This window comes from Falco naumanni, chromosome 5, assembly GCF_017639655.2.
Source record: "Falco naumanni isolate bFalNau1 chromosome 5, bFalNau1.pat, whole genome shotgun sequence".
Classification (NCBI taxonomy): Eukaryota; Metazoa; Chordata; class Aves; order Falconiformes; family Falconidae; genus Falco; species Falco naumanni.
The window spans coordinates 3,371,323-3,391,701 of NC_054058.1; the positions used below are offsets into that span (position 1 = coordinate 3,371,323).

The 20,379-nt window shown below is 41.2% G+C and overlaps 1 protein-coding gene across 4 annotated transcripts in view; it reads left to right on the top strand.

Annotated features, from left to right (window-relative positions):
* GSK3B (glycogen synthase kinase 3 beta) overlaps positions 1 to 20,379 on the top strand; it is a 157,421-nt gene that overhangs the window by 104,631 nt on the left and 32,411 nt on the right. For all 4 annotated transcript variants that reach the window (XM_040595475.1, XM_040595477.1, XM_040595476.1 and 1 more), the window contains exons 6-7: positions 644 to 750; positions 9,976 to 10,073. In XM_040595475.1, coding sequence (XP_040451409.1) covers positions 644 to 750; positions 9,976 to 10,073 — 205 coding nt within the window. The remainder of the gene's footprint in view (positions 1 to 643; positions 751 to 9,975; positions 10,074 to 20,379) is intronic.

Sequence of the window (20,379 nt, forward strand, 5' to 3'; positions counted from 1 at the left end):
CATGTTCCTTTATTTTCTTAGATTCTCCCAAAGGCAGTGGTTGGGGCAGTAGTGTAGGTTAGATCCCTTGTGGCTGATCTCTTGCAGTATAAATGAAGCCTTCGTGTTACTCGTGGACTATTAACACGTGACTAAAATGGCAAAGGTTTTCTGCTTTGTCTCCTCATACCCCTTTTGCCTCATACCACGCTCCCGTAAATGGCCAAGAGCCAGAATATTCTGATGGGAATTAAAAAATAGAAAATTTAAAAAAACACTCTTAGTTCTGGTGAGTATCCAAAACTTTTGAACCTTAAAAGGTAACTACATTTGACTGAACCATATTCTGTCCTCTTCTTCTTTGTAAACAAACCTTTGTACCTGGCAAATGACTACTGCCAGCCAAAAATCTGACCCTATTTATCACCTAGATTGTAGTCAGAATTTCCTTTGCAATGTCCAGTATAAGGAGCTGCTTCATGGGTTGGACTGATCTCATGGTAAATCATTGAGTCCGTGGCTTTCATCAGTTTAGAAGAACACAGTACATTAGCATTTAGGAATTGGGGATGGGTGAGGAGTGCCAAAGCTTAATGTTGGTCTGCACTGCAATATTGTAAAACTATTAATTACTGAAAGATTTATTATTTTGTTTCCTTTTCAGTGCAAAACAGCTGGTTCGTGGAGAACCTAATGTCTCATACATCTGCTCTCGGTACTACAGGGCACCAGAGTTGATCTTTGGAGCCACCGATTATACCTCCAGTATAGGTATGTATGTGTATTTGTTGAAGTCTGTACGAACTCCATGAGTTTTTATGCTGTAGTAAAGTGTGAAGCTTTCCAGAGATCTCTGATGTAATCCCCAGACAGAATTGTACTGTGAATGGTTAGGTACCGCTTCTAATGAAATGTATGCATTTGGTAGACGACTGCTGTGATTTCTATGCCTTTTGAAATTCCAGTGTCAATTACATTAAGAAAGGGGCTTTTTTAATGTATGGGAGGAAATCTGATTTCAAACAAAAAAAATCCAGGTAATTTAGCCATTTAGTTTAAAAGTAGGTATGAGATGTCAAGCCGTTTGATGACTTAAAATAACTGTTAAAGAATGAGTGTAGAAATATCAACTACTGCTTCTGATATGCTGTGATCTAGACACAAATAATTCTGTAACTTACTTACTTGGCTTTTAGTAAAGAGTTTTTAGTGGGAGGGAAAATGTGGCCTAAAGACTGGCTTTAAACTTTCTTGATAGTTTTAATATACAGCAGTCTTTCTGATTCAGCTTATTCTGTTAGCTTTTGCTGTCCTTTAGTCATTAATTTTGAACACGAAGAAGACTTCTTTCTAACACCTTTGCACATAGCTGTGTCATGGCAATGTTAGGAAAGCTGGAGGTTTTGGCAGAGGACAGGTAACAGCCAGGTTTTCTTACAGTGGAGTCCTAAAAATGAACAGCAAATGAAAAATCATAAAAATGAACAGCAGTGTGTTGGCTGGTTGTGGGTAACTTCAGGGTTGTTTTTTTTAGTCAAGATATTCCCTGGGCTCCTTCTAAGTGCTAGTGCTAAAGAGATGAGATTTGACTCTCAGGTTCCTCAAAATTGTGCTAAGTTTTTACCTTGCTGGTGGACTTGAGTCACTTACGCGAGGTTGAATATGTTCAAAAGGGTTTGGACATCGTGACCAAGTCTTGGCGGAATATGTTTATAACCAGTTAAAGTATGATTAAAGTTAGTATTTTCTAACAGATTAATGGCTGGCTGGCTTGTTTCAACTGAAAAAAAGAAGTGTTCTGAAGACTTAATTGCTCTCGCTCATTTTTTCCCCGTTACTCTTCAGTACATGTTGTAGCAACACTTGCATATCTGCCCAGTAGAAAGATGCAGAACTCTAACAAGTCTGAAGAGCTGTAAGAAAGTTATGGCACAATAAAGATAAAAGGGCAGAACTCATGTAATGGTTGGCCACTGCCTAAAGTGGCAGCCCCAGCCCTACTCTTTCTTGCCCTTGGATGCCCCAGCTCTCACAGTTTACTGTTTAACATGCTGATTCAGCTTTAAGTATCAAGAGACTTTTGGTTAGGTTAACTTTCTGTTGCGTTAGTGAGTTGAATTAGCATTTCTGTGTAGTCCCATAAGCAGCAGAGCCCAGGTAAAGTGGCAGGAGCTCATGAGTGAGGGGAAAGTGGCTGGTCCTGACTGACATCTTTTTGCCAGCTGAGAGCTAATAGATTAGCTCAGCTGCGTTATCAGAATGCACTGAGACAACTTGTTTCAGAGGGTAACTGGATAAAACAAACGTTTTGGGTATCGCCAGAAGAGACTGCTTTATAGATAAGGCTGTGAAATGTCTCTTGCTCCAACTGTATAATGACTTTAATCTTGCACTTTTTTCCCCAGACCCTTTTTAAAACTGCTCTTTCCATTTTTGTTTTCTTAGCTACTGGTCCCTAAAGTAGTTCTAATAAAAATAGCATTCTGAAGTGAGGGGTCAGTTTTCCACTTGTGAAAATCATCATGAATTTTAACTGTCGTTCAGACTTTCTTTTGCCCCCCCCCCCCCCCCCCCAAAAAAAAAAAAAACCAAACAAACAAACAAAAAAACCCACAAACCAGTAACAACAAAAACCAGACCTGTCCCCCTAAGCCCCTTCTTTGAAACTGGCACAGAATAGCTTGAAAACGAAGTTCACCAAATATTCCTTCCTTCCTATCCTTTCCTCCCTCTACTTCCTTCTCAACACAAACCTCAGGTTTGGGACTTGAGCAGTAATTAAATGCTTTTGCAAACTTTGCAGTTTCACAGTGTTCTTCACTATGTTAGAAATTCTAGGGATTGTTTTGTGGTGCTGCTGTTCCCTGTGATGGTAAATACCCGAACAGTCCTTAGCTCTTGCTAGATAGGCAGCACAGCGCTCGGTGAGAATTCTTCCCCATGTCACATAGGATTGCTCGTCCAGACTCAACCAGCATTATTTGTACACCAACCAACCCACACAGATAGGTTTCTTAAGAGAGGGAGAGGAAGGAACATTTACTTATCAGTACTTCATCTGTAGCTCAAAGTACAAGGAACTGAGAAACGCTCCGGTATTGTAATATTGCATTTTAAACTTTTTTTTTTTTAATGTGGGCATTCTTGTGTTTTCTAGTTCTTGTAGTCTTCTGATTTGCTAGCACAACAGCCTTTTCCTGCTATCCAGTCTTTTTCTCTGTATAAGAATCCACTTCTGTGTGTGTGTGGTAACAAAAAACCTGTCATACATGTATGGTAGGGATCTTCACTCTTCCGTTTAAGTATACTATCTTAAAACTACATTAAAAACTGTGAATATTCAGTGAAGACCATGAAGCCAAAAAGTGTTCTAAGTAGAATTTTTTTGAATGCTATCTGCAAGGCATTTGGTTGTTTTCCTAAGGTTTTTGTTGGTTGTTAACGTTACTGCAGTCTGATACAACCATAAGCTCTGCAATGTTTGAAAGTATTTCTGAGGAAGAAGTGCTTTGTTAAGCTTGGTCAGTGACACTGTGGTGGCCCAGGACTGACAGGTAGCCCAGCCAGCCTGCATCACGACCCTTTCAGTAGTTAGTCATCTTGTTTAGCACTGTAACTAGTAGTTGCATTAGGCTGTCTGGCTTCATCCAGGTTGTCTTTTAACATATAAATTCATCTTTGCAACATCACTTGCTCTTTAATGCAGCGGAAGCTAAAGTTGGTTGCAGGATGTGTGTCTCTGTCCTGGACGTTGCAACAAAACTGTAATCTGGCTTTTAACTTCTACCTTGATTAGTTCATCAAAGTGCATGACTTAGTCTAACCCAAAAAGTCCCTTTGCCCCTGGCTGTGAGCTATTTTTAGTGTTTGTTGCACTTCTGTAAATTACTGCATTAGTGCCATCTTTAAATATATATGATAGCAGGGGTAGTGTCAAAACACTTTTACTGCAGTTAATGCCTGTGTGTGTGTCATCCAGCAGACCTGGGACAATTGTTAAAATAATGACCTGGGAAATGACCTATTCAATTTTTTAAAGAATCCCTTTTGCCAAATAATTACAAATCCAGGCCTGTAATAGCTTTGTCATCTGCGTTACAACTTTAAGGGATCGTTCAGTGGTCAGGCACAAGCATTCATGTCAGTTGGGTGCCTTCATGGCTTGTACAGTTTGGGCCTCCCTGCACCTTCGACTGTGAATTCTGCAAGTATGTGCGCGTCCCGAAGGCTTGCTGGGGGTGGCACATAGTTTCGTTCCTGCAGCTGATTAGTAGGAGGTTTTTTTTGCAAACCGAGCTCTTCAGCTATCCCTTGACAGCATTTTGGCTGAAGGTTCTTCCTTGACGGTCTGTGTGTGTGTTAGGCCATCCCAGAGTATGTGGCTGGCATGCTGCTGGCTGCGCTGGTCATGTGGGTACTGAAAAACTGTGGGATGGCTGCCCGCGTTCCCCTTCAGCGTCCTGGGACAAACAGGCAGGAGCAGGGGGGTGCAGATGTTCTGTTGCCATGTGATCCTCTTGTATAAAAAGAAGCTGTGCGTTAAGCTTTACCTCCATAACATATGTCTAATTACTAGGTTGGGTGATGGAGCAAGGGGGGGCTCACCAGGATGTGGCGATGCTTCTGGATAACAAGGGTCTGCTGGTCTCGGTGCATTTTCTCCATCACTGCCCTGGTGGAGTTGAGAGCATTCCAGAGGGAACATTTATAGCCACTGGCAGGGAAAGATTGATCTGCCTGGCTGTATTGCTGGCTTCGCTTGGGGTATCCAAAAATAAGTATCGTGAAGTTACTCATTCACTTTCTTAGCAAGTGTTAAGACCGGGGGAGAGGGTATTTAACCTTGGCAGTCTGGAGCAGAAGGGCCTCTGGAGGTGTGCATAGTTGGGCTGTCTCAGAGTTTCTTGGGGAAGAACCACCATGAGATGTCCCAAACCTGTTGCCAGACAGTGAAAGTACTTGCCTCTGTGTTTCAGGGGTCAACCTTTAATGCGGAAAGTAAGCATGTGTTAATTTACTTAATTATTCTATTACCTGTCATTGTAGTTTCATCTCCTCATTGCAGAATAATAGGTAACTGTGTTTAGCTTTTGTTCCCAATACTGGAACAAGCAAGGTTTTCCAAGTGTTCTCAGGTTTCAGCCTTATTCTGTTTCCATAATCTGTGGTGTCTTCATGTGCAAAACTTGCACCAACATAGCACACATGCTCGTCATCCAGAAGTTTTGCTCTCATTCTCAAATCTCAAAAATGGTTCCAAGCAAGCAGCAATGAAAAGCACTTTGGGCTCTGGCATTTGGCAGCTGGAAGCTGCTGATTTTATGACTTCCTAGGGCTGCTTTTCTGACTCTTGGTTTCTTCCCTGATAGTTTATTTCTGCAGCTTCCAGAGCAGTGACTTTGAATCACTTCCCAAGAGGGAGAAAGTCCATCAAGATCAAAGGACAGTGAGGCAGAGATGAGTGGGGATGGGGGTGGGAAATGTGCAGTGTGGAAAGGTAAATGAAATGTGTCCCATAAGTATCAGATAAAGGAAAGTTCTTAATTTGTACAGAATGGATGAGAGTAGGCTCAATTTTTATTTTTTTTTCTTCATGTCCTCCAAATAGCAAGTTCCAGGAGCTGGAGTGTAATACAATGAATGCTGCTTATGCCATGAAGAAGAGTGCCAGCTCCTCAGCTTGGAAAAGCAGAGCTTAAGATCACAAAAATGAAATTTGTAGACAGGGTTTTCTGTCACAGACCACTGGAAATAGCCATTGCCCACTTGGAGAGTGAAGCCAAGGAGTGTATTTTGCAGGTTGTCCTGCCAGATGCCTCTGCCTAAACTAAAGAGAAATTTTCCTTTGTAAGAAAAGGAATCTAATGCTTCTCTAATGCTGGAATGGCATTCAAAAGCAAGGGAATTACATAGGGCATTGTCTAATAATGTCAACTGTGAAGATCAATAAAGTAATAAACACAAATTTAAGGAAAGTGTTGTAGTATAAGAGGCTGTATGAGTTCTTGTGTGCTTAAATTCGTGCAGGTAGTTCATGAGAAAATCGTATTTGTCTGAAGCGTTTTACAAAAAGGTTGGGCATTAGCTACTATTACAACATGTGAAAGCTATCTTAAAGAAGCTTATTTGAAGGTTGCTTTTTGCTGGCAGTTGCATGTACTGTCCATACAGACTGCATTTCACTGAGGGTATGAAGAAAGTAGCCTTGCCTACCTTATACTTAAAATTACTATGTTTCATTGTTTTCTCCTATAATTTCACATTGTCCCAACTAGTTTGACATAAGAATGATTTGTTGACTTTTTTTTCTGTTAAGATTCTCTCTTATTAACTAGTTTAAAGCATATGAACGGTAGTCATGTTTTGCCTTAATTCAAATGCACATATTAAAAAGAAATAGTTCAGAAAATGCTTTCCCTCCCATGGGAGTGGGTAGTTGCACCGCAGGCTTGCTCTGAAAGATTATTTACCGATAATCGTTGGCTGTGACTGTGCTAAGGCAGAACAGGGTCTGGAAGGAGCTATCACAAACTGATATTAACTACCTTATCGATTCTCTTAAGTAACATGTCTTTAAATATAGAATTTGGTACACTGTTTACTTCAGGGTTGAGAAAAATGTTACCATCCAAATTTGGAAGATGAAATCTTAAAATGCCAGATTCAAAGCGGGGCGGGGGGGTGGGGGTAAGGCAAACTATCCCAGAGCTAGATTTTAGTCCTGTTAAATTTGATGGCATTTATGCCATCAAATTCCAGTGGAGCTGAAGTTTCTCAGTTTTTCCATTTATTGTACATTCCTCACCAGGGCTTTGTAAACACCTGTGTAAATTGTGTTTTGTTGCCATCCCTGCTTGCAGCTGCTGAAGTTAGCCTCTGCTCTCAGGCTTTCGTTGAGGATGCTTCGAGGGTTTGTTCACTTCCTTGCCCAGGGAACGTTGCCCAAGTCCTAATGTGGAAGTGGGTGAAATTACTTTCCTGGAAGAAGACTGGGGATTTTGGAATGCCTGTAGCTTACTTCAGTGTGTGTTTTAAGTGTTGGCAAGGAAAACCAAGGAAGGTTAAGGAGACTGTTAACAAGGCATTAAATGACCCAGTTTGGAAGATTTCACTGCACAAGGAACCACACAGGTTTCCGTTGGATTTGTTGCATGTTTGATGGGTTAAACCCATCATGAATACAGCAAGTATTCCTCAGAGTTCCCCAGCTATTTCCTCGTGACCTACATCCTTGCTTTTTCTCCTGTCTCCCCCTGCAATGCCCTTAGCTTTCTCATCTGTCCTCTGCTTGTTTCTGCTTGGCCTTCTTGCTTGAGTGAGCACCTGCGCATCGATGGGCTCGTTTGCAGCTGCGGTTTGGCAGGGTGGGGGCAAGCCCAGCACCTCCCACAGGGACTGAGCCCCCCTCTCCTCCGCAGCAACACCGGTGATTCTCTCCCACACACAACCTTTGTAAGGGATGCGAGACTTCTGCCTTTCAGACTTGTCTGAAATTGGGCGGTGGAGTGCGAAGGCATCAAGGGAGACTGGGAAAGGATAAACCAGCACAAAGCCAACTTCAAGGAGCAACCAGACCAGAGGTTATTTAAAACAGTTTTAAAAAGCCACGGTCTAATTTGAAAAAAAATCATGCTAGCGTAGTTGGAAAACTTTAAAAGGAAGTGAGTTGTGAATGCTGACTTACTCTTATGTCAGCTCTGGGTTTGTGTATGTTCTGCCGAATACTTTTCCTTCCTATGTAATGTTTCTTTTTAGTGCAAAATAAGGATTGAAGTTTGTAAATAATGATTATAGCTTTGGGGTAACGCTTGTTTTGCATACTCGGTGTAAAGGACTCAGCTTTTTCAAAACCCTTTGAGTGCCTAAATAGACTTCTAAGTTACAGTACTCCGCTTAGTACATTGAATTTGTTTCTTTAGTAGTTCTGAAGAAGTCTTTGCTATCTGTTGAACTGTTGTGTAATTTCTTATAAGCCCAGTATGCATTGCATGACATAAAAAGTGATTCTTTGCATCATCTTTGTTGTATGTGTTCGTCCAACAGCAGGAGCTATCAGGGAGAGATGGTGTTTAGCAGTTGGACATAATTAAATGTTCTTTACGTGATGCCTCCTTCATTTGTTATCCAAAAGAGATCTTAGCACCTTGGTGGCCACATCAGCTTCTGTTAAATATGACTGAAAGATGAAAAAGCCTAATCTGGTCTGTTTGCTTGTTGACATTCAAGGCTAAAACTCCTGATTATTTCTCACTGCTGTTCATATTGTAAGTAGTTACTTTCTAGGATGTGATGTTTGTACTAAAGCATTGTGTAAAAGAGCATCCATTTGTGACTTAGAGGTGAATGATTTTGAAAGCTGCATTAATGAGCAGCGCTTTTGGTCTACTGTATGTTCCAGTTGAACCATATCTTTCTTGAGAAGAGAGGGAAGTATTTTTGCATAGCCCCTCTCTCATTTAGAAATGAGGGAAGGAAAAGTGTGTTCTGACTTGCAGATTATTTTGTTACCAATCTTAAATTCCTGAAAGTTGGGGGTTTTAAATTATTTTTTTGCATCAGTCTCTAGTGGTTGTGACAAAGTGATAACAGACTGTTTAGAGAACTGTCAGAGACGTTTTCCTTACACAGAGCTTTAGCCATAACTGACAGTGCTGTGTGTATCCTGCTTCCCAGTGACAGAATTCATACACACTGGGGGAATAAGGATCATTGTTGTAGCGTGGATTACCTCAGATTGGAACAGACCTCAGGAGGTAAATTCTCTGGGTTTTGAGTTGTGGCGATGCTGCTATTGATTTGTGGGAGAAGGTTAGCTCGTAAACGTAATAGAGTTTAAAGATGGGTGGAGGGGGACTGGTTTTGTTCTTTTCCCTTTTGGAGCGGTCCGGTATTGTAGGCTTTACAAATCTTCTGTTACCGATTGCTTGTTTGAGGTTAGATTTCAGTACAACGTTTCAGATATACATCGAACAAATGATGACTCTTTCTAGAAAGCCTTATATTCAGTCTGTTTTCTTTGGGGAAGCAGTTCTCTCTGCATCTAGGTGCAATACTTTTACTGTGTTGAGCAGCTTAAACTTCAGTATTTCATGCTCAGTTACAGCAGATTCTCACAAACATCTGCTATGCAGTGTTCACTGCATCTGCTTTGTTAGCTCTTTTGTTCAAAATAAATTTCAGAAATGAAATGCTATATTGTGTAGGACACTTAGATGCATTCTTAAGTTGCCGTTGTAGTATTTAATTGTCTTATTTATCTGTAAGGAAGTGTACCTGTAATAGATTATGAAGATTTTCTTCATGTAAAGGAACTACATGTGGCTGTGTATGTGTGAAAATTAGTTGATGGCTTCTTCTGTGGATGCTGTTGACCAGATCTGTGACTTGCAGTTCTGTTGTCCAGCCAAGTTTGCATATGCAGTTAAGATAGAAATTAGGTCTTGATGTGTCCAAATTAGAGGGGCTGTCTCCCAGATCCCTTAGTCATCATGTACTACGGGATACAAGTTATGCTTCCAGTACTATTTCGTATGCTAATGTATATATGCTTTCAATATGTGGATGAAAAATTGAGTCTATTCAACATTCAGAAACGTTAAAACAGCTGTTGTGGTGGATGATACCTCTGCATAGTTCATGATCAATGTGATTTAAAAAAAACACAGTGTTTGGGGAAATTCTTAATTTTCAGGTGGCAAATGTTCTCAGGTCTGTTCCTTACATGTATGAGTTTTAATGCCTATATATTATAGCATTTAACATTGTTTTCCAGTTCTCATTGTCTCATAATTTGACTTCTAAGATTGTCTGCCCACTGTTGCTTTGTATCTGTGTTTCTAGATTAACACTGAGGAGAGGAATGTTTTTTATTTTTAGCTGGGTTGTATATACTATTAAACGTGGCAAAGAATAAAGTAGCTTCAAATATCTGGGTTTTATATAAATGGCCTGATATGTACCTTTTACTGATACCTTCCTGCGCTTTCCCCTTTTCAGATGTGTGGTCGGCAGGCTGTGTATTGGCTGAACTGTTACTAGGACAACCAATCTTCCCAGGTGACAGTGGTGTGGATCAGTTGGTGGAAATTATCAAGGTATGGAATTTTAAGTGTTGCTTTGACTGCGTTATTCCTTGGGTATCAGCATGAAAACGTGCATTGTTATAAACTTGTCAACATATATATTCTGTCACCATTGTAATGGAGTGTTGCGTGTAAACCATGTCTGGAAACACTACTTTTGCTTTTTTGGAACTTGATGATCTTTATTTGCCTCTCTTGCAGTCATGCATAATGATATATCATCTTTAAGAGGGGAAAACCCCCTATATAATTAAAAGGATTGCACTTTCAGTGTGCTTAGAAATAATGCTTACATACTGAGCCAATATTTATTAATGTGTGATTTTCATTCTTTAAGAATCTGGCTCTTTTTCCTTTGTTGCATGCAATTAGTACTTGGCTTTGAAAAAAGTGTTATTAAACTTCCTCGTGCCAGATTCTTCACATACATAGCCTTCTTCCTTCCTTCCAGCTCTTTGAGGTGAAAGGTGAGGAAGGGCACTCCTGTTTGCAGATGGAGAATCGGGAAATGCAGGGCAAAGGTACCTTCCACCCAAAGAGTCTAGTTTTTCAAGTGAAAAAGACCTAATGTTTCAGAATACGTAACATTTATATATCACTTATGTCCAAACACATCTTGATTGATTTCATTTGGTAAGCTGTGAATATTCTGTGATTCTCAAATTAGAGGCATGGAAGAATAATTCATAGCTGAAAAGACTGGTGTCTGACTTCCCAGCACCCTAGTCTCCCTGCCTCCTTCAACTTCTGCAATGAAGGAAGCAAGATTTCTAGGGAGAGCAGTATCTTTTTCCTCTGAATCTATACTATGCACTTAATATGGGGGTATTACAGAGGGTGAGATGCGTGCACACGGCTTGGCTTCATTGATTTCATCACCGCAGGGGGATAGTATTAAGAGAACTTCCTCCATGGTTTTGCCACGTAGCTGCTACCTTCATGCCTGTACATTTGTGGCATGCGTGTGAAAAACCCCTCAAAACCAAAATGTGTGGGTGGAAGGCAGAACTTTCTGCTTACGTCTGTTTATCACTAGAAAAGCAGCCAGTGTCTTCGTCCTAAGAGTGTATGACACCAATGAACTCCCAAGTGGTCATTCTCCTGCATGGAGGACATGGGCTGGTGAGGCTCAGTGTTTCAGTGGCTTGCTCTGCAGTCTCAACGGGCTGTGCTCTGACCTTTCTAGACTCCTGCCATGTCTCCTCCAGTCTTTGACTGTGTAAACCTAGGTTCTGTTATGGTGGGTTTGTCTGTCGTGCTGGAAATCCCCCAGTCAGCAAATTTCCTCTGGAGGCTGCATGTCTTGCACCTACTTCTCCTATGACTTTCTTGATGTCTTATTGTTGCCTTTCTGCCCAGTGAATTTCAAGCTCATCATGTCCAAGTTGGGTCAGTTTATGTAGGAAGCACTAGTAGATCACTAGAGTTGCTGCCAGAAGTAGGACTGATGGTGGCACAAGTGACAATTTTTTCCTTTTGAGAAGTGTCTTGGGGTGCCAAGCTGCTTTCTGCTACACTGCTTTTGTGAGATGTGGTACCTGTGAGCACTTCACATGGCTGGAGTTTCTCAGGAATTTGTGCAATAACCTGTGGCGTTTCCCTTCGGACATTTTCCAGAAGTCCTGTTTTTTCTTGATTAATGTCTGCAGTCCTGAGAAACTACACCTATGAGATTTTTTATAAATAAAACTGTTAATATCATAGTGACAGTCCTGTAGGTCCCTCCGTGGCTCAGTCAGAAGTCTGAGAGTAGAGGGGCCTTTTTGGCAAAGCCATAGCGCTCTGCCTTTATCAGTGGTTTGATTTTCACTGTGCAAAAGTAAAATAATCAGAAAATAGATGGCCTCTTCTTATTGACGTATTTGCCAAGCAGAGATTGTGGTTTGGTTCAAAGTTGGCTACAAGTTGTTATCATCAGTTGGACATTTTCAGTTCTGCAGTACTGGAAGTAAACATCTGTGAACTAATAGTTTTATGGCACGTACATTCTCAGGTTGTGCTGATTCTGCTGTGTTTACACTTGAGTTAAGTTGTATTGAAGTAGAGGAATACTTTAATAAAATTGCTGATAGCCTATGTACCATCTGTGGTTTCTTTAAATGACACTACCATGAGTGGTGTGATAACTTTAATTGGACAATTCATAGCTGAATACATAGTACTGGCAAACTAATGTTATTTCTCACAGCAGCCAAAGGAGTATCCAGTGTAAAGGCTCGAGCTTCAGTAAATTACAGCTTGAGATGATGATTTTCGCTTCCACAGAAACAAATTTCTGAACCATTTCTTTAAATGTAGAAAGGGGGATAGTGAATGACCATCCACACCTGTGTTGTGTTGGGGTTTTCTCAATTTCTGCTAGGTACGTAGCCCCCGTACATGTAGAAACTAAGTGAAACAAATGTAGGGGTAACTCAGATTTTATAGTAAGCCTAGTCTCTTCAATTCAGAAGTTATGGTACTGAGACAGTATGTTATAGGAAAGTCTGAGAGAACAAATGCTATAAATCTTGTATTAATAGTCACAAAAAAGGATGTTCGTTGAATCATTAAGGAAGTATAATGAAAAATGTGAGCCCAAATGGGTGGGTGCCACGTGTATTTTTCTGCCTGTATATTTATTATTGAGGCAGAATGTATTCTCAAGGCAGCACTGGAAGAGAAAATGAGTGCAAACTGCTGAAGTCAACTGTTTGTCAGTGCCCTTGTCTACCGAATCTTGTGTTGTGAAGTTTTGTATAAACTGTTCAGAAGAGCTGTGGCAGAAGACTAAGGTGAGAATACAGAGAGAGCTAGAACTGAGAATACCATGTTTAAAATGAGCAGGCGTGAGCAGTTGCCTGGGAAGGTGCGTGAACTGGGCAGCGAAGTGCTTCCTTGTAATGCCGCACCCAACGGCAAGTATTTCTCACAGTGGGAGTAGAGGGAGAACAGCACGTTTACCTCAAATTTCAAGTAATTTTTCCTTACCTTTTGAGAATAAGGAAAAAATAGAATGTGAGGGTCTTAATTTTCTATTCTGCCAACTGTTGGCAGGAATCTGTCCCATCTACTATATATCCTTTAAAAGTGACGAGTTATCTAATTGGGTAGATTTGTTTTTCAAATCTGCAAAGAAGTCATGAAGCGTTCTGTTCTTCTCCACTCCCAGCAAGATGCTTAAATTCAACTTAGATTTCAAAGGTTAGCAATGTGTGTTTATTGAGCGAACTTGGGGTCTGCAACCGCAGTACAGTTGAAGGCATACACAATTCTGCAGCATAAAAAATTACCAGAAATGTTAAGTCTTGGGCACAACATGTGAAGTGTTAGGTTGTATAAGACTTCGTTTAGAATAGGATTTTTTTTTTTAAGTGTTTACAAATGGTGTCCACCTCTTCCACTTGCTGGTATAGAATGCTACTATTTAAAGCTTTCATTGTAGCACAGACTTATTTTAATGTTAGCTTTGTGTAGGAGAATCAAAGCTGTGGGATTTGCCAGTTGTTGAATGGCAGTGAACTTCGTGGGCGGTTGCAGGTTGGGACCTGCGAGCTGCTGTTTAGCTGTCTTGGAGTAATGCTTTTCAGATGGCTTCCTTGGAACTGTAGGTCTGAAACTTAGGGGCAGAGAAAATGAAGTATTTTAAACCCCTAAAAAGGGCTATAGTAAAAAAAATACTTACCCACACATTTGGAAATGCACCTGACTTTTATCACTTACATTTACTTGATTCTGCTTCAAGATGTCAGCTTGGAAACTTTTCTGCTGGTTCCTATCAATTCAGGGTGACTGAGTCACAGTCAGTCATGTGGCATTTTCTGAGCCAAGATAAATTTTTTGGTTGTCTCTTCAGTTGCTTATTCAGCTTTGATTATTCAGAGTTCATTTCACAACACAGCAATTGGATGCTACACCTGGGTATGAAGTTTTTGCATTAGGCTGGAGAATTAAAAATGCCATCACATTAAACGAGTCCTCCCTTCTCATGTAGTTTTTGACGACATCCCCTTGGTAGTTGTGTTCATGAAGGTGGAATTACTGGGATAAGTCAGTTGGCACGGCTTGTCCTTCCTGCAGGCTGCATGCCCAACATCCTCAGCCTTCTGCTGCATCAGAAGCATTTTTGGCTTTTGTCAGACTTTGATTCACTTTCAGCAGTCTTTATGTAGTTTCACTTCAAGCAATCTTGCAAGATCTTCTCCATCCAGTTGCCCCTGGAGCTTCTGCAGGCCAGTTGCATATTTACAAACTGCTCTGAAAAACTGCGCCCCTCTAGAACCACAGTATCTCGTTCATGTGGACCAACAGTCCCCTTCATTTTGCCTTCTTTTTCTCTTGGTCCTGTTTCTTTGAAGACTCTTTTTCCAGATGTTCTCAGTCTTGCTAGGAGAGAGAGATCCTTGACCACTTTCCTGTGACAAAATGATACTTGATATGGGGAAGTACTGCCTTGGAGCTCCATCTGAAGAAATAATTTAACCCAAGTAAATTTTTCTTGAATACTTCCGCTATTAGAGGAGAGAAATCATGTGCTGTGCTTTTTCCAAAGTTTGATCTTGAATGGTGACTCTTCTTCCTTATTTTTAGCTCTTGCTAGCTGTTCCAAATGTTAGGTTATTTCATTGCTGGGAATATCTCAAGTGGGTAACCGGATATATTCATTAAAATTCATGCCCCTACTGGCTTTCGGGTGACGACATCTTCAGAAATGTGCTCAGTTTCTGAAGCAGGCACAGTGGCAGTGTGGGTTTCATCCATGGTCACATAAAGAAATGAGGTATGAGTAAATGCTGCACCTCGGATCAGTCATACAGTCCTGTCCCTGATGGAAGGGGAAAGCCCTCCTTCCAGCAGCTCAGGAGGGTTGCAGTTGCCACTTCCCTATTTAAAATCCACTGAGCAAGTGGGATATTGCTGGATACAGCTTAAAGGAAGGAGCTTTTAGACTACAAGAGTGATTTTTTTTTGAGATTCAGTCAGGGCAGACTCCATAAATCTCCGAGCTTGTGTGCACAACTTGCAGTGGAGCAGCAGTGTCTGCAGGACTGCTGTGAAGGCTTGGGAGGCTGGGGGCATTCCTGGGTCCCCCAGCTTTATAGCACCCTGAAACCATCAAGGGAAAACTGGCTGGGATATCCCCCCCAATCCAAAACATCTTCCATCACAGTTCTCACAGACAGTGGTTACCCCTTATTCCTCTTGCAACGAGGGAATCTTGGAAGCATAATGGTTTTCTTCCTGGGATAATAATTATCTTCTGAAAGGTTCAGTTTAGTACCTTCCCCCTACTCTTCTGAAAAATGGGTGGGTGGGAGTGTGTGTGTGCGTGCGCGTGGCGGAGATCCTGTCAGGAGAATGGAGCAGCAATAATTGCCGGAGCAGCCCTGGGACACGGGGGGGACAGCATCTGCCAATCTGTCTTCCAGGGAAGACTGCAGGGAAGGTTGTGGGGCCGGGGGGATTATGTGTGTGTTTGGGGTTTTTTTGGTTCCTGCTGGACTGTGTGGTTATTCTTTGCACCAAAACTGGCATTTCATGGTAATTTAGGAGAAATAACAAAATCTTCTTTACCTAGTTTGCTGGGTTGGGCATGGCAGGGAGGAAAAATGTATGAAAAGACAAGCTCAGTAGTATCATGAATCCAATCCATGCGTAACTTTTTGGTCTCTGACCAGTTTTACTGAGCCTAATGCTAAGTATAGACTGCAATTATACTATATGGCTTATGCTCAAATTTCAAGGTACTATTTTGGGCTCAGTTTTTGAAATAAAATAAATTCAGTCACACTACTTAATGAGAAGAGAGGAGCCATCTCTTCTGGGAGAATAAGCAGTAGGAGAGCATCTTTCATTTTATTGGATGTGGTCCTGTGCTGAGGACCTGTCTGCATCTGACACGGGCTTTCACGTGTGTCCTCTCTCCTCACCCCTAAGGGAAGTTTCCTGGCAGTTTTTTCACCCTGATGTCCCCCCACATCGCAACTTGGCTGTTCCTGTGCCTCACGTAATTCATCGCTTCCAGTGCCTGCAGGCAGACAATGTAAAAAAAGTTGATGAGCAGTTATATTCATGTTAGCGGTGACAATGGGTTTCTTCCTATTCCTGATGTATGGCTGCTCTCGTGTTTGTGAATAGAAGAAATCTCTATATTTAGGTGGCTCTCATTTTATTTGACAAGAGAATGTTTTTGAAAGAAAGTGTAGATAAAATGGGTAAGTTTATTTTCTACCACATACCTCTTGAAGTATTATGTCAAAGCTGACCCATGGTTACTGCTTGAGATGCCTACTCCATGGATTTTTTAAATAACTATTTGGCACACCTCTCACAACTTTCTGAAGGAGGTGCAGACATGTTTGCAGAAATATTAATTGTGCCATCTGGTAAGCCATACACACCAGACTTTCTGTAGCACGTTTCCTTGTAAACTTGCATGGTTTTCCCAGGGAGGAACACTACACCACTGTAACCATAGCTTTCTAGCGGTTTCTGATCTAAATAACCACCTTCTCCCCGCTCTAGTTCAGTCATTACCAGCTGGAGCTTCTGAACCCTTGGTGTCCCTAGGCTTTACACTGCTTTTTACATTTTTAGCAAAGGTTTAGCAGTAACGATGGTTGTCAGAAAGGGCCTTTATTCCACTGGGGGTTGTTGGGACCCTTGCAGTTTCCTCTTCCTCTGGTGTTACAGCGGTGTGGGTTTTGTCGTGAATAACTTGGTGCAGTTTTGCACAGTGAAGCCAGCTGTGGACAGCAGCTGTCCTCAGGACTGTGGTGTAACGAAGGTGTCTTTCGGAGCTGAATATCATCCCTTTTTCTCCTCTGAAAAGTCAATTGCAAGAACATTAAATGAAGATCTTTATGATATTTGTAATGGAATTCAGGGCTTATTCCAGGTTCATAAATCTTCCCTTCTTTGGTAAGGATGATGTTGTTGGAAGCCTGTAGCTTTTCTTTAATTACTTGATACATACCATTACCCTACCTTCACAAATTCCTGGAATAAAAGTTATTTGGGAAGCTTCATCTATTACAGGTAAATGCCAAGGAAAAACTTAACAGAAAATATTTGTGAAACCTGTTGTGTTCAATTTTTGTTCTAAGAGAATCAGAGTGGTGTTTTGTCTTCTCAGCATGCGTATTCTTTAGTTAATCTTAGTAGATAATGTTTCTTTATTTTTGTTTAAGAGATGATGATGACAATCGGGAATGAGGAGCAAGACTAGTTGACCTGTTGTCTTCACTTGCAGGAAGATCCCCTGTAGTCTCACATAGACCCCTTCATTCCAGATACAGTTGATTCCATTAGACAACTACTTTTTTATTATTCTAGTATTTACTCTGGTTTCGTTCTTTTTTCTTTTCTTTTTTTTCAAGTGCCTAATTTAAAAAAAAAAAAAAAAAAAAAAAAACCACAACCAAAACACCAACAACAAAAAAACACCAAAGACCCCAAGTTTTTCCTTGACACTTAACTCCTTTCATAAAACTGTCTCCAAGTAGAATAGTATGTACTAACCTGCATGGAGCAAATTAATTCAGTATTGGAGCCTGCATTTCTTCAAAGCTCTCCAATCTTTGCAAGATCAGGGGGGATCTTGCTAGTGTACAGAAATGTCTGAAGGGAAGGTGCAAAGAAGAGGGAGCCAGGCTCTTTTGTTTGGTGTCCCATGACAGGACAAGAGGCAATGGGCACAAATTAAAACACTTTACATTCAGTCTGAAGATAAGCAAATTGTTGTTACTGTGAGGGTGGTCAAACACTGGAACACATTGCCCAGAGAGGTTGTGGAGTCTGTCCTTGGAGATACTCAGAAGCCATCTGGATCGTCTTGAGCAACCAGCTCTTGCCGCCACAGCTTATGCAGGGGGTTGGACACGATGACCTCCAGAGGTCCCTTCCAACCTCAGCCGTTCTGTGATTCTGTGAAATCTCTCCTCCAAGGAACATCTGCTCCATAGTATCTTCAGAGTTGGTATAGCAAGGGCAGCTGTTTCATAGAGTAATTCTGCCAAAAATGTGCAAAGTAATTTATGCTTCTCCTTTTCATTTTGAACGGAAAGAGCAGTCGCATACATGGCTTCTTTAAAGATGATGTTTGCCCAGTGTTTGCAATAGCTGAAATGGTTGCTGTTACTCACCGGGGTTACTTGAATGTATTCCTAATATGCTGAAAACTCAGCGTGAATCAGTGAGGTACAATTTCAAAACCATGTGGCAGACAGTGTTGGTGCGTTGCAGGGTGGGGAGATGTCCACTACAGGACCTCTTCCACATATGTCAAGTACTGGGTCGATTTTATAGCTTATCACTTTACTCATCCCACACTTTCCTTCTGGACTGTGATTTGAATTTGATACAGTCTTTAGAACTTCGATTCTACTTCCTATCTACTTTCCTTTCCTCTTCGTTTGTTTGGATTTGGGGGTTTTTGTTTGTTGGTTTTTGAGGTTTGGTTTGGGGTTTTTGTTTTGCTTTATTCTATCTTCAGTACAAATTGAAAGCACAATCTGGCTTTACAATCCAGAGAGAACAAAGTAAATACACTGAGTGGCTACTATAAGTCACTTTTCCTTTTGTACAGTTATTTTGTGTGTCAAAGGCTGCTACCTAACTGAAGGGTCAGGCTGTCCCTCCTTTCAGCTACCACGGTGCCTCTTCAGTACCTTCTTCTCCAAGTATTCATGAGACCTTAAGCACTGTTGCTTAGATGCCTGTGCTTGAGCTTAGGAGTCACTCCCTTCCATCATCCGGAGTTTTTAGTGTTTTTAGTGAAATGTATGAGTTGACGTTATCTGTGGGTCCTTCTGTGAAATTGTCCTTGCCTACCTAACCTGAATTCTTTCTGATGCTATAGGCAGTCTTTAAGTAAAGGTACTTGCATGGTATAGGCTCCTGTTCTGAACTGCCTTAGCAACTGAGCTAGTTTGCTGAATTTTAGCTGTATTTTTTTTTTTAAAATAAATAATTCTACTCTGCCTTTTCTTAGGAAGCCTAAAAGGAATTTTTTTTGAGGAGGAGGGTTAAGAAGATAAACATGCTTTTAAAGTTCCTGTTTATACTATAGAGGCCTGAGAACTTAGCCTTTAGAAATGGTAGGAGAGCAGTACAAGTTATCTGTAATTTTTCAGGAAGTGAATTTAACTAATCAAAAAAACGTTCAAAGTATTGAAAATGGCTTTTATCCTGAACAGGGATGAAAATTCTATTTACAGGTGTGAAATCCCCTCATCTCTTAGAACTGGAAAGCTTTGAGAGCAGCGGTCATCAAAGCTTTGAGAGCAGTGCCATCCTGGCAGGGCTGGCAGCCGGGTGGCCGGTGCTCTGAGGGGAGCCAGACAGAAAACCGGTGGGGAAAGGACACATTCTGCTGTCAACCATCCCACCCCCCCACCCCCCGCCCTTGAAAGCTGAGCAAGATGTACAGAATCCTGCAGACACCCTCTGCTCTGCCACCTGAGCAGAGCCAGTGTTTTCAGACATGCACAGAAAAATCTTCTGTCAGCTCTGAAGGTAACCCTTGGCGCTTAGAGTGGGTGAAATTTAAATCCGAAATTAAGGATTAGCGATGGGAAGGTAGGAGTTATGTGATTGTTCGTTTTGTACAACTTGTCGGTTAAATCTGTTATCCAAGAAGCAACTGTCTGAATAAGTTGCAGGGTTTATTTCCGCTGCTGCTGCTGTTTTTTTAAAAGATTGCTTTCTGGGTAGGTATTTTAGTTTGTCTTGTACAGCTTATATTTTAAATAATAGAGATACCAAGTTCCTTTCATAATACCTGACGATAGTTTCTCTGTTGCACAAATTAATTAAGCAGCAATCAGCTTGCTCTTTTATTCCTTTACCTGACTCTTTAGAGTGCATTTGTGTAATTTGCACTCTTCTATAACAACGAAAACGATCATGGATACCAGAATACATAACCAAATATTTTTTTATCAAGCAGTAAGGTAGAGTGCTAACATTATACAACATTACATTGTAGATCATTTGTTTCCTGATGGTGACGGTGCAGTCTCATGAGATGAGGTGATAACATTATGCTAATCTCTATGGCGAGAGATTTGTCACGGGGCGAGAGCAGCGTGGCTACAGGGTTCCTATAGGAAGATGAACCTGAGCTCAGCAGAGGAGCGACTCCTCTGCCTCCTGCCCTCTCCCTCCCCTCTGCAGAACAAAAGGATACCCAGCAACTGGGTGCAAGCGGAAAACAATGGGATTCCTTGAACGTGCTTTGCAGTTTTTATATATAGGTGGAGGGCAGTGGCTTAGTGCTGACTGAACAGAGCGCACACCGTATTGTCTGGCTTATTCCCTGAAGGGATTTCCAAAATCC